Here is a 19451-nt window from a genome sequence, read left to right as displayed (position 1 = left end):
TGCTGTATTTTTTATTTTATTTTTAGTTTCCGTTGTGCCATGTGATCGAAAACGATCTACATTATAACACGTGGATTAATAACATCTCTAAATAATTGCTCAAGAAAAATTATCTAATATTTAACACTCGATTGAACGCTTTGTTTTCAGCTAAAGCCTATGATTTCCATTTCTTAGTGCATATCTTGATTCAATGGGCAGCAACTTCACTTTGTTAGAATATGAGCATGAGTATGAATCGGTAAACTTGGTTGTAGGATTAGAGATTGAGTAGGAAGTCTTGTTGGGAATGGATTTGTAAATCCATGTTGTAATGAATTGGAATTCTATCCTTATAGAATTTGGCTAAGATTGTATAGTATATATATGGTGGCCTTTGCTCTCGCAGTGTGTACTCGATATAAGACTAAGACCTATTATTAGTTGAGAGTCTCGTTCACTGAAGAGAGGAGAAGGTGCACCACGACTTTGATGCAGAAATCAGGCATGGCAGCAGCTTCGAACTCTTCTGCGTGTATGTTTTCTCTCTGTGCATTGCTTTATGGTTTATGGTTTTGTGTTTTGATCACGATAACTTGCTTTGCATGATCCTGGTGCTGTGTTTATGCTAACACACTCATGGAGCCAACTTTGCAACGTTATCCCCAACCGTAAGACCCCCGAACACAACTCCTCGTCAAAGTGGAATCAGTCCAATCTCCTTGGACGTCCAATACGACGAGTTCTACGATGTTCCTTCTTGGAGATCCCAAATCGTTCGTAGTACTACTTAGATTAATATCTAGTTTTCTCTAGTGCAGCTAATTGTAGCCTTTTAAATAGCAAATGTGTCGACTGTCAAGCTAATATTGTTCATACTTCGACCTTACAGACTTCAATGTAGGTGGAGTATTTGAACAGCTAATGCCTAAAGCAAAAGATCTTATCTCTCGCGCTTTGTACACGTTTGATATTGGTCATAACCGAAAACATCAATTTTCTTAATCATAATTTAAGGATCACATGTACAAAAGATCAAAGAAATTAAAATCGTTTAATCATGAGTATCTATCAAACAGATGAACGCATACACACGCAAGTACTATCTTTCTTTTTAAATTCTTTTTTCAAGACCATGCTATCGAAGTGAGAACTGGATCCTCTCCTGAGCTCAAAATGAAGATCTTCATGAGCAGCCTATTTAGGCTATTCAAATTTGATCCAACGGTTATAATTATTAAAACTTTTAAAGGGACCTCCTGTTTTAAGCAGTTAAATCAAATTTCAACGGTCCGAATAGGCTGCTCAGGAGAGGATCCAATTCCATCAAAGTGGTCAATGCAGTTGGCAAGAAACAGATAAAGAAAGACCCCCTTTCGTCGTCTCTCAATAAAAACAAGCCGTCTACTTTTCTATACTTCCCCCCTTGAGTCTCTCTCTCTCTCTCTATACACTCAACACATGGAATTTGTTTTCTTAAAACATCATGTTCTCTTCGGCCTTGTAATTTGGGCAACACTGCTTCCGAGTCCCGGCATTTGCACAGGGCCATGCTCTTTTCCGGCCATATTCAATTTCGGAGATTCGAACTCGGACACCGGGGGTTTATCTGCAGCATTCGGACAAGCCCCGTACCCCAACGGAGAGACCTACTTTCACGTCCCGTCCGGCCGTTTCTCCGACGGCCGTCTTGTAATCGATTTCATAGGTACTGCTTCTGCAACTTCTTTCTGTTTGCCAGCTATGATGTTATGATCAGATTCTCAATTAGGAACTTTAATGTCTCTGTTTTCCTTTGCTATAATGTTTGTTTCACTTGAGGACTGTAAAATTAATGTGAAAATGTCACATGCATAGATCTCAATTGTCTCAATTAGCAACTCTAACAGACCAAACTCAAATATTTAGGTCTATTAAAAGACAGAATTTAAGTCTTTGGATAGTGAATGTCACCCAACCATCCCGATTTAAATTTCATGACCTAAAATATTTTAATTAGTGTGAAATGGTTTTAACCTTAATTTTTTTTTTCAATAAGTATTTTTTTTGTAACTTTGAGTTAAGTTATCTTAATTTAGTTTTACAAATGTTTTAACCTAAAAAAAAAAATTAAATTCCGACAAAATTTAAAAAACCGAACAAATCACACCAACCAATCAAACTTCAATATACATTAAAATTTTGTACTTTTTAAAAATTTATTTTGTTATTTTGACCGTTTTGGATTTAAATTTTAGCAGTTAGATGGGTTTACCTTCAGATTTTAAAAATATATATCTGAACAGTTAGATCAAATTAAAAAATTGCCCTAAAAAAAAGAATTTTGATCTGTACCGTAGGACATCGAAGTGATGTGTGTTTTTGAAAAGGAGGGTGGGTCCCCCGTTGGACATGCGAGAGCAACTTTTACAACGGAGGGAGGCCGCGCGAGATCAAACAAGATGAAATACAAAAAGATCTTATATGTAGAATGTGTCTTACAAATAACACGATCAAGACATCGCTGCACTTGTGACCTGACACATAAAGTCAGTTTTATTTACACGTCCAAATTATACTAATTAAGATGTTATTTTCTTGCTGTTGTTTGAAAGCGGAAGGCTTGGGGTTGCCTCATCTGAGTGCATTTCTTGACTCGATAGGATCAAACTTCAGCCATGGAGCCAATTTTGCCACAGCGGGATCAACCGTTATATTTCCAAACACAACCATTTCCCAAAGTGGGGCGAGTCCCATCTCATTGGACGTGCAGCTTCTTCAATTCTCCGACTTCCACACACGATCCCAAATTTATCGCACAAAAGGTTGGTTGCTCCTCTACCAGCCTTGAATTCCTTTTATTTCTCGAGCCTTTATCTGACAGTTAAATTCAGTAATATATATTTAATGCAATATAGAATATCTACGCTTGACATAGGTGAATTATTTGAGAAATCGCTGCCGAAGGAAGAGTACTTTTCTCAAGCCCTATATACCTTTGACATCGGCCAAAATGATATCACTGCTGGCTACAAACTCAATTGGACCGCAGAACAAGTCAAGGCATATCTTCCATATGTGCTCACCCAGCTCTCAAATGCCATCAAGGTTGATCTTTCTTTCGTTTTCATTTCAAGTTTTCTTTATATTCTCACCATCAGTAGCTCACTCGCACGAGATGAGTTGATAGTAAATGTATCTGAGACCCGCAATCTATCAACGATTAGAAATGGTTCACAGGCGCGTGAGCGGCTGATGTTAACGCTACTTACAATTTGATATGGTTCTTTTACAGAAAGTATATGGTCAAGGAGGAAGATCGTTTTGGATACATAACACAGGCCCACTGGGCTGCCTCCCTTATGTTTTGGTCCGCTTCGTCACTGATCCGGCCCAAATAAATAAATATGGGTGTGCGGATCAGATCAATGAGGTGGCCCAATTTTTCAATCAAAGATTAAAGGAAGCTGTGATTCAACTCAAGAAAGATCTTCCATTGGCTGCAATCAACTATGTGGATGTCTACTCAGTAAAGTACACCCTCATCACCCAAGCCAAAAAATATGGTAACGCCTCACTTTGCTTATATGATTGGAAGCAAAAGTTCTGCGATGCATCAATGTATTGCTCACATTGCGTTTGGTTTCATATAAAATTTGGCCGTCCAGCTGAGTAATGTATTTTATACACCGATTCTTAGTAAAAAAAAGTTCACAATTTTGAATCTGTAGGTTTTGAGAATCCCCTCATCGCATGTTGTGGTCACGGTGGCAAATATAACTTCGACCGGTACGCAAAGTGCGGGGCCAAGAAAATTATCAACGGCACAGAGACGTTGATAGCCAAATCGTGCGATGATCCAACGGTTCGGATCAACTGGGACGGGACCCACTTCACGGAGGCAGCCAACAAGTGGATATTCCAACAAATTGTGAATGGCTCCTTTTCGGACCCACCTAACCCGTTGAAAACGGCCTGTCGTTGCAGTTAGGGAGGACCACTGAATCACCAAACTCACGCTTGTGTTCTGTGGGTGTTTTTTTCCTTTTGCTTTTTCACTTGGAATGTATTATTGGGCTTGTTTTTTTGCCAAACAGAAGAATATCAAACAAAAGTGGATGGGCCACCAAAGAGGCCCATCATCCCATGCCTCGAGGATTTATGTTCCTGTCGTTTTAGAGGTTTGCGTGCATGTCACGTGATTGGCATGCCGTTATGGGCCAACCCTAGATTTTTATATGTTTCTTGTTTTCACTTTGGTACTTGCCCTTTTCAGAAGATTCAACGGTCAGATCCTTGAATAAGAATATTACTTTATATCCAAGGGTTTTGGATAAATATACCGTCTAGGTTGCGACTCTCATAAAAATATAAAATAGATTGTTTTTATTTTTATTTTAGTTTTAATAAATTATAAGAAACTTGTTAAATGCTTAGATGTACACTAATTATATGCTTGTTTTCAATGTTTTTAATATGTTTTAGCACTTTATAATTTATTCATCATTCTATTTTGTAATTTTTGTAACTCAATACAATTAATATAAATAATTTTTTTTTTTAACAAACAATATTATCTACTATAAAAGAAGAGGTATTATATAGTAAATTTAACTAAAATTAAAAAAATCGCATCTACTCCACTTAGACGCCCTGACACTAAGTCTCTGCCCGTTTAACCAACACCTGAACATAAAATTTAAGTGATACAAACACAGTTATCTCATAATCACGAAAAGAATTTGACTGTCGCACGAAAAGAATTCGACTCTCACACAAACTATCAGAAACAATTATACTAAAAAACCAATAATAAAATTAAGTACAAAAAGAAAAACAAAGAAGGAAAAAAAAACAAATATATACGTCATAAATAGGTAATTGGATAAATAGGATTTGGAGGATTATGGGACAGTGATCCAATGTGTCCTTGTCTAATCATGTTCCATGCTGCCCAATTCCAGCTGTAGCAAAAACTCCTAAACCACTTGGCCCCACCTCTTCATAATTCACATCATATCTCGAAATCTCACTCTTAATCTGCATCAACGTGGACCCTTAATCACCCACATTTATCCTTAATTACTTACCTTAACTTAATCCAATCATGCCGCTAATCACCTCATTCTACCTTCCACGCGTAGACAAATAAGGTAAACACAGAGGATGCCCCACCTGCGTTATCATGCTCGTCTCCCACACCAGAACCTACCTTTTCGGTCAAAGGTTGATCAACGGCCGAAAGCGACGGGGGCTCAGCCGTATGCTCCGCCGATACCGGCTTAAATATAAACTTGCCGTGCCTCGGACCGGAGCAAAATAGCCAATCATGAACATCCCAGAAAATTTCAACTCTGTTTCTGTTCACGTCAACACAATCATTGCCTCTGAACTTCCAGTGAAGCCGCTTCACACGAACGGCTTGGATCCCATCAATCTTTATCTCCAACTCCGGATCAGACCCATCTGAGCCGTTGCTGCACTCGATCAAAATCTCATGGAAATTCTCCTTCTCGTGAAACTTGATTCGTGTCGAAAACTTCCTCTTCCCGAACAAATGCTCCCTCCTCGAAACCAGAATTGGCTCTATGAGCGACGGCCGGCAGCCAGTTTTTCTGAATGCGTCTTTTTTCTGATCGCCAACGAGCAAAACCACCTCGTCTTCGCAGACAATGGCGACGTAGTAGTCCGATTGTGGCTCCGTTTCGCCGTTGAATTTGGCGGCCTTGAGGTCCCAGACGACGTCCACGGCGCTGCCGTCCACCGTGAATTGCTTGGAGCCTTGCTTGCGCCAGAAGTACCACGGCTTGAGCTCAACTTTGCACCGGTACTCTTCGTCTCTGTTTTGGCCTTGCACCGAAACAGAGAGGCCGTGGAGTAACAGATTCTTGCACCAGGTGACGGTGATCAGCCGGCACTGGCCGGCTATCTTTGTGCTGTACACTGACATGAACACGCTCTGCCCCGACCTGATCACGCCGGTTGGGGTTGGATCGTCGGCCGGCCTTGGAGTGCCGGCTGTGAAGCAGGCCGGAATTCCAATTGAATCGTGCATGGTTACTCAACGAAATGTAAGAAAACCAATTGATTTAACGAACGAAAGAGGAATGCGTTCGATTAGCTAAGATCCTCCCGGAAAGAATTTCGCAGGTTTTCTTACAGCATGGCATCCAACCCAAACTGGCAGACTTAGAGGAAGAGAGAAGCGAGGCCGAGAGGAAACAGTTTATATTATGATAGTACAAGCGATACTCTACACTAAACTTAAAACGTAAAGCGCTTACGTTTCATGTAAACTGTGCGAGCTTTTTTCCCATCTATTACTGGCTTTCTGTTTATAACAAAACCTACTTTATTTCGTCTTGGAAGTGGTTTGGGTATGGAGGATAAGTTCGATCTCAATAAAATCTATCTTTTTCATGCATGGAAAAAAGCAAACGAGCACCTTTTTACGAAGTTCATGTGACACCGTACCAAAAAAATAAACAACTCAACAGGTTAATGTTAGGGAGGGCATATGGGTGGGGTATGGGAGACTAATTTGGATTAAATATTAAATAATTTGGATTAACGATGTCGGTAATTATGTTTCCACATGGTTTACGTGATTTAATTAAAATTTCTACTGTTTTACCACGTCTTTTTTCACTCCAGGATTGAACGGTAGGGAGCGAGTTGTGTGTGGGGAAGTGAGTAGATAGCAGGAATCCTGGGTGGCAGGTGCAGAAAGATGAGAGGAATCTGCTTTGCTCCAACTCAGAGTCTCCATCACTCTCGAAGAAGCTGAAATGGTTATTAAACGAGCTCTAAGGGATTATGGCGGGCGGGGAGATTTACAGTCTGTATATAGAAAATTTGGTGAAATGGAAAGAACGACATTTCCATGATACAATTAAGACAAAGGAACAGATTAAATGAATCGATTGTTACCTTTCTCAAGAGTCAGTTTGATCGACTACTGAAGTTGCAGAGTCGGAAGCAGCCTACTGAAGCTTCATTTATCACGACTTACGTTCAGTAGGGCAATTACAGTCGCTCAGGTGCGCACACAACATATACATCAAAGGTGAGCAAGAAGCACTAACGAAAGACTGGTGGTCCACGAGTGCTATCATTGAGCTTTTGGAAAGAGAGAAAGTGTTACTTGCAGTTAAAGAATCTAACGTATAGCTATGGTACCTGCACAGCTTTCTCTATAGCTAGCTTTCTGGAATAATATGCTTATGTAGATTTCTTATGACATTGATGAAGATATACGGGTGCAAGGCGATCATATGAAGGATAACCTTCAGCAACTCAAGGATGCTGTCAGGAAGACCATGCAATGTTTCTGTTATACTGGTAGATTTGGTTGAAGCTGTAACACCTCTTGCTGAAAAACCAGCAGCGCGTGATCGAACTGATTGAATTTGGAAAATCTTTGCAAGTTGCTGTAGGAGAACCTGTTGGAAAATTAGGGTCTAATTGTTATTTTAAATCACATAGAAAAATCAAGAAATAATTCATGCAATTATATATCAACTGAGCATTTTAATCGAGAATGCTCAATTAAAATGATACCAACCATCAATTTTAATTTGGTATTTCTTTTGGAGATGGTCGAACCTGCTATAGAAAGCCGCATGCATATATGGATCAGTCTTATGTAAAATTGTGTATAAAGATTACAAACTTACCGTATAAAATAACAGACATGATTTCATGTTATATGACAAATAATGTCATTTCGAAATCGAATTTGCCCATTATTATTATGCAGTGCTTTAGGTGGAGATTTTTATTATTATTTTTTTTTTAATTTATTTTTTGAGAGCAAAGCTAATATGCATTACCAACAACAAATCACAGAGGCCCAAAAACAAAAAACACAAACAAACAACAGAGGCCCAACCAAAAGTTGAGACCAAAACAAAGAAAACACAAAAACAACCGAAGCCGCTGTGTCTTTCGCGATAACCGCCTCTGCAACCACCAAAACAGCAGCCATGCATGTCGATCCAGCCAAATTTGCTCCCCAAACAAAGCCTCGCCTCACCGATACCAGCAGCCAATTCCAAGCTTCACTCCTAACCCAGCTACAGACACCAGAGAACCTGCAGCCAAGTGAAAGAAGCTCATGGCAGTCCACGAGCAACACTGCCAATAAGGGCAAACAACAATGAGAAGGTGGGGGTGCAAGGAACACCCGACCCAGTGCAAGCATCAGATCAAAGCACACCAACTCGAAACACCGCAACAAATCAAGGCAAAGGGTGATTGAAGCTTGAAAATTGGATGAATATGGATGAGAGACAGCAGAGATGAGAGAATAAGGTAAATCAGCCAATAAAACCAGGAAATAAAACAGCAGATGGAAGAGGAGAAAGAGAGGGAGACAGAAACAAAAGAAAACCCACCGATCCTAGGCAGAGTTAGGACCGGCGGCACGGGAATTGGACTCGATGAGGAAACACTCACACAGATCGGTGAGATTAACCCCCAGACAGAGGGAAGATCTCTCACGGAGAGAGAAAGGAAAGTTTTGTTTGTTTTTTTTTTATTTTTTTTTTATTTTTTTATTTGGATAGGTTGCTTTAGGTGGAGTTACACATATTATAATGAAAGTTTTGGTCATATGGTTCAAGTTTGGATGCAAGTTTTAAGGATTGAATAGTTTAAGATTTCATGTTCTAATGATTGATTAGATTTAATGCGTTTGGGCCCTGCTTTGAGCCTTTTGGGCTTTTTCATAATTAAATTCTGACCAAAACCAGGGGAATTAAATAAAATAATAATAAAAAAAAGTTAAAAAGGGATTGAGTAGTCTACGGAGGGTGAATTTAATTAAGAATTTAAGAGATTTTAATAAATTTATAAATCTATCAATTTTGATAGGGTTTAATTGATTTTTAAAATTTTTAAGTAAAATTTTGAGTGAATTCCCTCAAATTCTCAAGGAATATGTGAGATTTGAAAATGTTTAAAATAAACTATGAAATCTCTCCCATTCTTTAATTCACAAATTTTTTAAAATCCTTTAAAAGTAACTTCTAATTGCATATACATACTTAGAAGCTTATAAACTCCTTTCAAATCCTAATTGAATACACATAAATTTTTAGATAATCACTTAAAATTCTAATTTTGTACCCTCTGAATTTGTAAGAGGTAGTGCTATTCACACATCCTTTTTTACCTTCCACACACCCTTGTTAGTTTTGGTTCATTAATCATTTGTAATGCATTCGATCTGACAGCCAAAATTGAAAATGGTGTGTAAAAAGTAAAAATGAATGTGTAAAGAGTACTATCCTTTGTAAGAAAAAATTAAAAATTTTCAGGATCCTAATTGAATACACATGACTTATTTATGACAAAAGATGTTACCATTTACCAAAAAATAGTTGAAAAAAAAACCTAGACCAGACCCCCACACAGATGCGCACCTGCCCAACATCTTAAAACGTCAAAAGTCATTGCCGAACATCTTAAAACGTCAAAAGTCATTGCCCAACATCTTAAAACGTCAAAAGCCAGTCTCAGGGCTTGGCTTTGGCAGATTTGATTTGTTGCTTTTTCTTTTACACAAAGAGAAGTAATAATAGTTGGTATATGCCACTTACTTTAAGTACGTGATGAGAGAGATAAAACGCAAGTACATAAAATCGTAACACGAGTTTTTTTTCATGCAGCTTATGACTCAACTATGTCTAACTGTAGCCTTACCATCGTGTTTCCTATTAACTATCTTGTGATTAGTTTAACACTTTTTTCTAGTGTACTAATTTCATTCCTAGAACAACCTCAAATAAATTCTGAGAAAGGATGTATGGCATTGATGTCACGATCATATAGGTGGCCACTCAAATTCCCCCTTATCTCAATTTCAAAGAATGAGACTTTTCTCATAACATTGTTTTTGACCCATTAAAATTTATTTACTTTGCAAGCAAGCATAGCAGTGTATTTCTCACATTACTTTGTTTATATCCGCATAATTAATATTGGAAAAATCAATATCTGATCTCTAGTTACTAATGTTCATTGATTGAAATTTTATTAGTTTTCAGATTTTGATCCAAGTCCCTAGCATTAATGTAATAATGAATTTACATGTCAGTTACATAATTTTTTAAAATAAAAATTAATAATTGATTTAAAATTTTAATACTCACACCTTTATTAAACTCCTAACTAATTTTCAATTCAAAACATTTCCAAAATAAATAAAAAATTAGAATAAGTTTGTACCCATTAGCTTTTTAAAAAAAATGTGTGACATCCCACATCGCCCAGGGGTGATCCTTAAATGTATATTCCCATCCTTACCTAGCACGAGGCCTTTTAGGAGCTCACTGGCTTCGGGTTCCATAGGAACTCCGAAGTTAAGCGAGTAGCGCGCGAGAGCACTCCCAGGATGGGTGACCCATCGGGAAGTTCTCGTGTGAGTTCCCAAAAACAAAACCGTGAGGGCGTGGTTGGGGCCCAAAGCAGACAATATCGTGCTACGGTGGTGGATCGGGCCCGGGAAGTGGTGCCCCCCGGGCCGGGATGTGACATTTGGTATCAGAGCCTAACCCTGGTCGCGAGTGTGCCGACGAGGACGTCGGGCCCCTAAGGGGGGTGGATTGTGACATCCCACATCGCCCAGGGGTGATCCTTAAATGTATATTCCCATCCTTACCTAGCACGAGGCCTTTTGGGAGCTCACTGGCTTCGGGTTCCATAGGAACTCCGAAGTTAAGCGAGTAGCGCGCGAGAGCACTCCCAGGATGGGTGACCCATCGGGAAGTTCTCGTGTGAGTTCCCAAAAACAAAACCGTGAGGGCGTGGTCGGGGCCCAAAGCGGACAATATCGTGCTACGGTGGTGGATCGGGCCCGGGAAGTGGTGCCCCTCGGGCCGGGATGTGACAAAATGTTTTCAATTTTTTAATCTTATATGCACCCGTTCATGTAATTTTTTCAAATTTTTAATCTTAAAATGTAATCATTCTTAAATATACCAATTTGTTATACGTAAAATGTACCATTTTTTATATAAAATCTATGCATTTTTTTTCTAATCCTTTTTCAAACTTATATGGGTACATTCTTTTTTCTTTGATTTGAGAATGTATCCATGTCAAGTTTAATCGAAGAAATTTACTAATGTTATTAAGCTTAACTAGCCTCTCTGCACGCACTAACGTGCGTGCGAGAGGCATTTTTGCATCACGGGCGCTACGCGCCCCCTAAATGTGTATTATGTTAGTTTTGTTCCATTGTGGTTGTCAATGTATATGCTTTAGAAAGTATGATACCAAGTTTGGAGATGAGGTATGAAATCTAGAAGATGACTGCTCCTAATTGGAAGCAATAAATTGAAGTTGTTGACGTGGATACTCTCTCACACGCAGCAATGCCTATTACGGTGTTCTCAAGCACGTGCGAAAGACACTTTTTAAATCACGGCACGCTACACGCAACTTACACATTTTAGATGTATTTATATGCGAGGATTGGTTCAAAGTATAGAAACATAAAATAAAGGCGATTATCATCTCTAATAATACAGGCGGAATCTAAAGTATTTTGTCTAGAATATGTAAAAAAAAAAAAAGTAATAAATAACAGAGAAGATCCTTATAATTTAGTTGCAACTAAAAGTTAAATAAAAAGTATAAAAACAATCCGAGAAATTTAATTGACCTTGATGCACATGACACCAAAAAATATCATGAACTCATATCATTGAAAATTTAATGCATTTGGTTAAAATCAAATATTAGCATTATTTGTAATTGAAGTGCATTAGAGGCGAAAGATAAACTGCCAAAGCTATAGAGATAGAAGCAGTTTTCTCCAACGATTCCACGTTCTACAGGGGCTATTGGAAGTACGTTTCCACAAATTTCTCCGATCCCTTTTTAATCAGATTTCCTCGGTTTTCCAAAATCTCATTGTCTCTCAAGATTATGTTTTCAACTTCTATAAACAAAAGGGTAAACCATCGTCTCTGAATTTTATGCATGTCAGCCTTGCAAACGATCAATTGCTCAAGTTTCATTTTGTTGCTAATTAATTAATTTTGAATGGGTGATAAGCTTCTTGCTCAAGCCTTCAGTGTTGGTACTCTTGCAGGATGCAGGCTCATCAGAAAGGAAAAGGTACATCACATGATTCAGGTTCTTCTGAATCATTGTATGTGATTTTGTCATTGTTGGCTTTTGAAGATTATGTTTTTTAAAATCCTGAATATTTCGTGTATATAGATTCTTCAATAATACTTCTTCAAATTGCTCACAAAGAGGATTTGGCGAGGATCCGGACTCTATTTGCATCTCCAGATGAGCGTGCATATTAGGATGTAAAACACATATACATCTCTTGTAGTAGAGATCTTGTGTTAAAAAACTAATAATTTAAAAAATAAAACTTCAATTTACTTATATAATGACACGTGAAGTATCAACCGTGGTTTGAACACGATGAAAAATGTTGGTCAAACAATTCTTCGATGAATAATTTTAAGGAGAGTAAAATATGCATCATCTTGATCGAAAATTATAGATAATAACTACGTAAAATTTCAACTCCCTGCACTCAATCACAGGATTCGGGAAGTACCAAAAACGAAACTTTAATCATAATTGCATTATTTTTCTGCTTCAAAGGGGTAAAAAAAATCTAAAATGAAAGAAATTTCCCGACGTAAAATGTAAGTGACAGAACATGTTCAAGCAACAACTAATGCAAATTATGCAATTGAGCGAGCTAGTGAAGGATAAGTATTAACACACATAAATTATCTAATTTGAAGCTCATATCATGCGCAGCAAACCAAAACAAACAATTCAACTGGAAATTTGAAATTCAGATCAACCAAAACAAACCAAAGTCACTTACCATGGAAGATTATCACAAAATCGCATACTAAAATTTTATTAGATTTGGCATATACCTAATGTCTAAGGGATGCAATCACATTCCTTGCAGCAACAGAATAACATATACTTCAAAATTTCCTATTCTTGGCTTCAATTTAATATCAATTTTGTTTGGACTGCTATGAAACTACCACCAATCGTGAGCGAACACGGATCAAACCCTAACATTTCAAATTTTCCAAGACTTCAAAACTTCTATTTGCAAGCATAAATCACAAAATAAACACCAAAGAAGTCAATCACTAAGAAGTCATCAAAAACCAAAATCAGATGCCAAAAATCCATAAAATTAAAAGAATTAAAATATGGGTTTTATTAATCGGATAGTGAATCACTACAATACCACGTATAATGCTGAGAACTAAAATATGGGTTTTTTTTTTTTAATTCGAAAAAAGAAAGAGGGTAATGATTTTTCTTCACAAACCTCTCTAACCCAATGAAGCGCGCTCCTATCAAGTCCTTCAGTGAACATATCTCTTCTGGGTTCCTCCTTTACCTGCACAAAAAATAAAAAAATAAAAAACCCACAAACCAAAAACTAAGGAAAAAAAAATCATTTTTTTTTTCTCCACAGGTTCTGACAGAGAAATTTGGAGAGAAAATTGAAGAGATAGGTAGAAAGATCGTTAGGAGAGGATCAACTTTCTCTCTTGGGCAGAGACCAAATCCCGGCAGGGATTGGCCGGAATAAGTTGATGGGTGGTGCGGGTATCATATCAGATGGCAGAGAAAGTGATGATGAACAGCAAGGTTCCAGACCAAAACCTGGAAGAAAAAACTTAAACTAAATCAAAATTAAGTGAACAACACAACACATTAAATAATTTATATTAGGGTAGGGTTAGAATTGAAAAGGAGGAAGAGGGATCGGAGGTGGAGGTGGAGGTGGCGGTGGATCAGCGGGAGCGGAGGTCGGCTTACGGTTTAGTTGCAGACAAATATGGGAGCGAGATCTGCTAAACAACAAATTTGATTCAAAGTGGAGAATTTAAAATTGCCGGCAACTGCAAACAGTTTTCTCTAATAAATTAATTAAAATAAACTAATGTGTAGGAGGAACATAAATAACAAAGAAATACAAACCAATAATATTAAGATTGACAGGAGCAAAAAGATTGAGAGTTAAGCATGACATAGGTTCTGAATTGAATTGGTGATGGTAAAAATGGAAAATCAAGACAATGAAAAGAGAGAAAAATCAAAACTGGGTCAGAACTGAAACCTGTAGAGAAATATAGTAGTGAAAGAAGGAGAGAATATGGAGTGGTAGGCTGCAGTTACAAAACAGAATGAATAGAGTTGTACGTGGAATTGTGTGAGGAAGAAGTTTGATCAGAAAATGGGGGAATAGAAGATAGACGTGGGTGGGTTGGTAACTGAGTTGCAATTGGTCTTAAACGTGCTAATCCTGAAGATTTTTCTCCCCACGTTGGTTGTTCTCTCTCCTAAAATGGAGGAGTTATCTGTTTCTTTTTCTTTTTTTGTGAATAAAACAAATTTTATATTTTTGTATTCTGACAAAAATGTCCATGAGTTTTTTAATCTTTTATATTGTGTCGGTTTTTGTTTTTTTTTGTTTGAGGGTTATTTTAGTCTAGAATTTTTTGGTGAAGCCTTGAGACACCAAAGTTGATTGCTGGCTTTCTAATATTAAAGATATGTTATTCTTTTTTCTTTCTTTTTTTTTTTTTTTTTTTGGTGATTTTGAAGAATGTACCCATATTTTGGTACAATAATTTTTTGTGATTTTAAAGAATGTACCCATGTTTATATACACAAACACACACACACACACACACACACACAATTGTGACAACCCGTCCCGGATTATTTGTACCATAGGTGCGAAAAGACTAAAATGCCCTTGGACGTAATTGGTGTTGTGGGGTGTTGTTTTGTTGTTTTTGGTGGTTGACTCTTCAGGACACACAGACACACACACCCATACCACACTCCCGTGACCTTTTTCTCTCTCTTCTCTCTCGGACTTCTTCCATTTTCTTTACAAGGTGTACGGACCATTTCGAAGACAACTATCTACGCACGGATCGAAGGTTTGAAGGTGGGTTTTGGACTCTTAGCAAGCTCAGGAACTCATCTGTACCAATTGTTGGACGTGAAACCCTCGAAAACTTGAGAACCAGGGAATCCCGATTTTGTGCATTATTCATGCACACGTGATCATGAAGTTTTTAGAAGTTTTTAAGGTCATAGGAAGTTTTAGATCACTCTCACGAAGCTCAGGGAAGAAAGTTGAAGCGTTTTGGACGTTGAGAAGCCCAGTTTTAGTGAGTTGCAGGTTTGGCTAGAATATCGTGGGTTTTTCCGGCAAGATTCCGTTGGTTTTAGGGCTTCAAAGTGGTAAGGTTTTGTTCTACTTGTTGCAAGCTTCAATTTGGTACCAATTTCATGGAATTTGGTTGAGAAATGAAGAAGATATGAAGTTTTGAAAAAATTTCCAGTTTCTGGCAACGCAAACGGTGGCGGACGGCGGCGGCCGGCGAGACTCACCAGAGAAGACAATGGAATATTTCGTTAAGTTAGCGGAATATTCTTAATGGCGTCATATTAGTTTTAACGGAATATGCTTGCTTTTGGACATAATATTCCCTAACGCCGTTAGGGATTCCGTCCGTGTGCCTGCGCGTGGCCGACGTGTGGGGGCGCGTGTGACATTAGAAAATTATTTTAAAAATATTGGGATGTTCATGAGGTTGAGTAGATCACGTTGGTGTATTCACACACCCCATTTGAGCATTTTATGAGAAGTTATTACCTAGTTTTGGTTATGTGCTTTAAATTGACGTTTTTATAGTTGTTTCGCATATAAGTGAGACCTATCCCGAGGATGAGCGCAGTCACTCGAGGCAAGGGGGTTACGACCCTTCCACATACCAGTGAGTGAGCTTTTGGTTTTCCGTATATACCTATATAATTGTGGTTTTTCCTAGAAAATGAAATGGAATGTTGATATGTTTTAAATGCCATGCATAGTGTTTGCCTGTTTATTTATGCATTAGTAGTTGCATATATGTATGTTTGATGCTGCGGACGCACAGGTAAGTGCCAGGTAAGTTTATGGTTTATGATTGCGAATTAGTGGTTATATGAGATGCATTGAGAGCTCATAACCTGCACCCCCGGTGTTAGTGCTTCTGCTCAGAGTAGGGCACAGTCCTTCACGTGATGTTCACCTCCCGCACCACATGCTCATCTTGGATCCAAGTTAGGTGCACAGTCCTGTCGTACAAACCACTATAGGTGGTTCTGACTCGTAGGTGACCCGCGATTATTCACCCAGTCTTCATGTGATCGTAGCACTTGAGCGTATTTATTTACACCCAATCCTGTCGTATAGACCACTTTAGGTGGTTCCGACTCGTGTGCAGATATAGTTAGTGAGTTGGGGATTTGAGCTCTAGATTCAGCCGTACAGGTCACGTTAGGTGACTCCGGCTGACATGTTATTTGCATTGATTGACATTACTTGGATTACTTACATTTTATGTGGAGACATTCGACATGGCATATTTCTGAGTATGTTTTCGATATATGTGTATATTCTATTTTCTGGGAAACTATACAAGTTTTACGGCGAGGGGTTAGAACTTTTGATATTGAAATGATTTTGAAAAGCTTTGTTTTTGTCCACTCACACTTTCTGTTTTGCGCCCTTCCAGGTTCTAGTTGGATTGCTCTTTTGGTGGCTTATGAGGAATCTATGGCATATCTGACAGATTATCACCAGTGTAGGACCACCTCTGGGTGTGTTTAGTTAGTGTTTGTTCCTCTAGACTGCACTAGGCTTTCTGTGCTTTGGATATTATTTTTCACACTTATGCTTGCACTTGTATGTTAACTACTCTGTGTGTAGTTTGGTTTTTATTTTTTTTGTACTTTTATTATTATCTTTTGCTTCTGCACTGTGCACATGGTTACGTCACCCTCACGTGATGGCCAACACACCTTGATTTCGGTCGAAGTGTGTCACAATAGTATAATTTATATTTTAATATTTTCCCCACAAATTATGGTTTTTTTATTTAAAATTTCATTAATATAAACAACTATAAATTTCAATTTTTAATTAAAAAAATATAGTAACATACATAGAAATAAATTATCATATTAATTTCAGGAACTTCAATAAAAATTTGAAAACCAATAAGGTTTCAGTTAAAAAATATTCATAGCTATGGACCGCATCCAATATCTTCTTTAGTATTACTTGGTTTCTGATTTTTTTAAAATGATAGACTGTCGTGACAAAATTATTGATTAGTCTCTTCTTTTTCATAAAAAAAAAAAAAAAAAAAATACCAAACCAAAACGTCTATTACAAGTATCGGTTAGACAAACTTTGATGACATGTGTACATGTTTATACGACATGTCAATCCAAGCGTGACCTGGATTCTGGCCAAAGTATTTGGGAACATGACATTGTTGGTCCCACCTACATAGTATTAGGGTACCATGTGTAAGCACGGCGACGGTTGAGATGAAGTGGCCTCTTTCGGACTGGGCGCCTGCCCCCTCAACGTTAATTGCGACGTAGCCGTGGGACATACAGGTCTTATTATTAGGTTGGGTAAAACTTCAAAGTCAATCAAAGGGAAGGTCCGTGATTGCTTCCCACTGTTCATTGAATCTTCTGTACCGTCCGATGTACGTCAATCTATGAATAGTCAACGATTCAGGCAGCCTGATAGAAATCGCCTTTGTCAAGCGTATCTCCGAAAGAATGCTGCCTTGTGACATCCCACATCGTCCAGGGGAGTGATCCTTATATGTATATTCCCATCTCTACCTAGCACGAGGCCTTTTGGGAGCTCACTGGCTTCGGGTTCTGTAGGAACTCCGAAGTTAAGCGAGAAGGGGGCTAGAGCAATCCCAGGATGGGTGACCCACTGGGAAGTTGCTCGTGAGTTCCCAAAAAAACAAAACCGTGAGGGAATGGTAAGCCCAAAGCGGACAATATCGTGCTACGGTGGTGGAGCGGACCCGGGAAGTGATCCCACCCGGGCCGGGATGTGACAAATTTGGTATTAGAGCCTAACCCTGGCCGTGGTGTGCCGACGAGGACGTCGGACCCCTAAGGGGGGTGGATTGTGACATCCCACATCGCCCAGGGGAGTGATCCTTATATGTGTATTCCCATCTCTACCTAGCACGAGGCTTTTTGGGAGCTCACTGGCTTCGGGTTCCGTGGGAACTCCGAAGTTAAGCGAGAAAGGACCCACTGGGAAGTTGCTCGTGAGTTCCCAAAAACAAAACCGTGAGGGAATGGTAAGCCCAAAGCGGACAATATCGTGCTACGGTAGTGGAGCGGGCCCGGGAAGTGATCTGCCCCGAGACGGGATGTGACATGCCTCCCTTCATTAATTATTATCTTTTGAATTGGTTTTGAAAAAATTCTCTAACCAATAATAATGAATACCATTGGAGGGAAAGACAAAGGTGGAAACAAAATGCTATTATATTCTTATCTTATGTGGATCGCCACTATAAATTTTAATTAAAAAGTCAATTACAAAGACCTTTTCGTGACGAGAGGCTGTAGTTATTGTGTTTGCAAGTGCATTTAAAATGACTGAAATCGTATTTGATAAACCGATTTTGAAATTTTTAGTAAAAATGCAAGTAAATCATGAAAAAACATTTGAAGTGTTTTATGCAAAAAATACATAATTAGTTCTTCCTCTAAAATGCTCTTCTAGCGCTTTTAAAATCACAAAAGCATTTTCATTAAAAGTAATTTCAGTCATTTTACCACATTTCACCATATTTATAGTATTAGCTAGTTATTGTGCATAATCTACATAATCTTTTTTTTTTCCTATTATTATTTTGGCTTTTACTATTTCACCTATATATAGCAAAATTTTTTTTTTGTACCAAAAGTATTGTACTAAGTTTCACTAAAGAAAATGATACAGTAATTTAAGTTTTGGTAGTCATTTATTCTACTATCTTTTAAATGATTTGTACAAACGTTTTTTTTCTTTCTATAAATTTGTGTAAAGAGAAAATTGTACAGAAATCAAGCCTCTATATTTTCCTATAAAATTGTAGTAATACATTTTATTTGGCCGGACTTCAATGACATAGGGGCACTTGGTAATTGACTTTGACATCCTTCCCACAAATTTCTTCAAAAAATCCAAATCAAAACGAAGAACCGAAAAACCCACCATTAAGCTAAAAACAAGAAAAAAGTCGAAAAGCAAAAGCATCAAAAGCAACAAAAGAAAATTTTAATATAATAAAAAAAATTAAATAAGTATAAGTTGGGCTACCTGTTAAGGACTCAGGAGTCTGATTATGGTCAAAACTCTAATTGAAGTTTTGAAAATAAATTGGCTGCTTATCACTACACTGCTAAAATGGTAATAAGATCTCTCAAAAGTGAGAATTTTTATAAATTCTAAATATTTTTTTTTTGTATGATGGTTTATAATATTGACACGTAATTTAATATTAAATTGTGAAGTGATAAAAAAGAGTTCAAATCTTTTGCCTCTAAAATTTTCTATAGCCTCTCTCATAATTCTAACACTTGTCCACAACTAACAATTTTGATAT

General features: G+C 37.9%; 2 protein-coding genes across 3 annotated transcripts; one reads left to right on the top strand and one right to left on the bottom strand.

Moving 5' to 3' along the window:
- The first annotated feature begins 1353 nt into the window (after nucleotides 1-1353).
- LOC103949928 (GDSL esterase/lipase At3g26430) lies at nucleotides 1354-4282 on the top strand. Of its 2 annotated transcripts, none has more exons than XM_048584803.1 (5): nucleotides 1354-1687; nucleotides 2622-2783; nucleotides 2897-3066; nucleotides 3254-3524; nucleotides 3690-4282. In XM_048584803.1, the coding sequence occupies exons 1-5, from the start codon at nucleotides 1441-1443 to the stop codon at nucleotides 3947-3949; spliced, it is 1110 nt and encodes a 369-aa protein (XP_048440760.1). In that variant the 5' UTR covers nucleotides 1354-1440; the 3' UTR covers nucleotides 3950-4282. The 2 variants fall into 2 exon arrangements, with proteins under 2 accessions (XP_048440760.1, XP_018503612.2); XM_018648096.2 differs by having other exon boundaries at nucleotides 1356-1687; nucleotides 2574-2783.
- Nucleotides 4283-4896: 614 nt separating this feature from the next.
- Nucleotides 4897-6013, bottom strand: LOC125477702. Its single transcript, XM_048585111.1, has 2 exons — nucleotides 5090-6013; nucleotides 4897-4998 (listed from the first exon to the last, which is right to left on the bottom strand). The coding sequence occupies exons 1-2, from the start codon at nucleotides 6011-6013 to the stop codon at nucleotides 4897-4899; spliced, it is 1026 nt and encodes a 341-aa protein (XP_048441068.1).
- Nucleotides 6014-19451: the final 13438 nt, after the last annotated feature.

The sequence above is a fragment of a genome, unplaced genomic scaffold (genome assembly GCF_019419815.1).
Source record: "Pyrus x bretschneideri cultivar Hongxiangsu unplaced genomic scaffold, Pyrus_bretschneideri_v1 Contig22, whole genome shotgun sequence".
NCBI lineage: Eukaryota > Viridiplantae > Streptophyta > Magnoliopsida > Rosales > Rosaceae > Pyrus > Pyrus x bretschneideri.
This window is presented reverse-complemented; position numbering and strand designations above follow the sequence as displayed.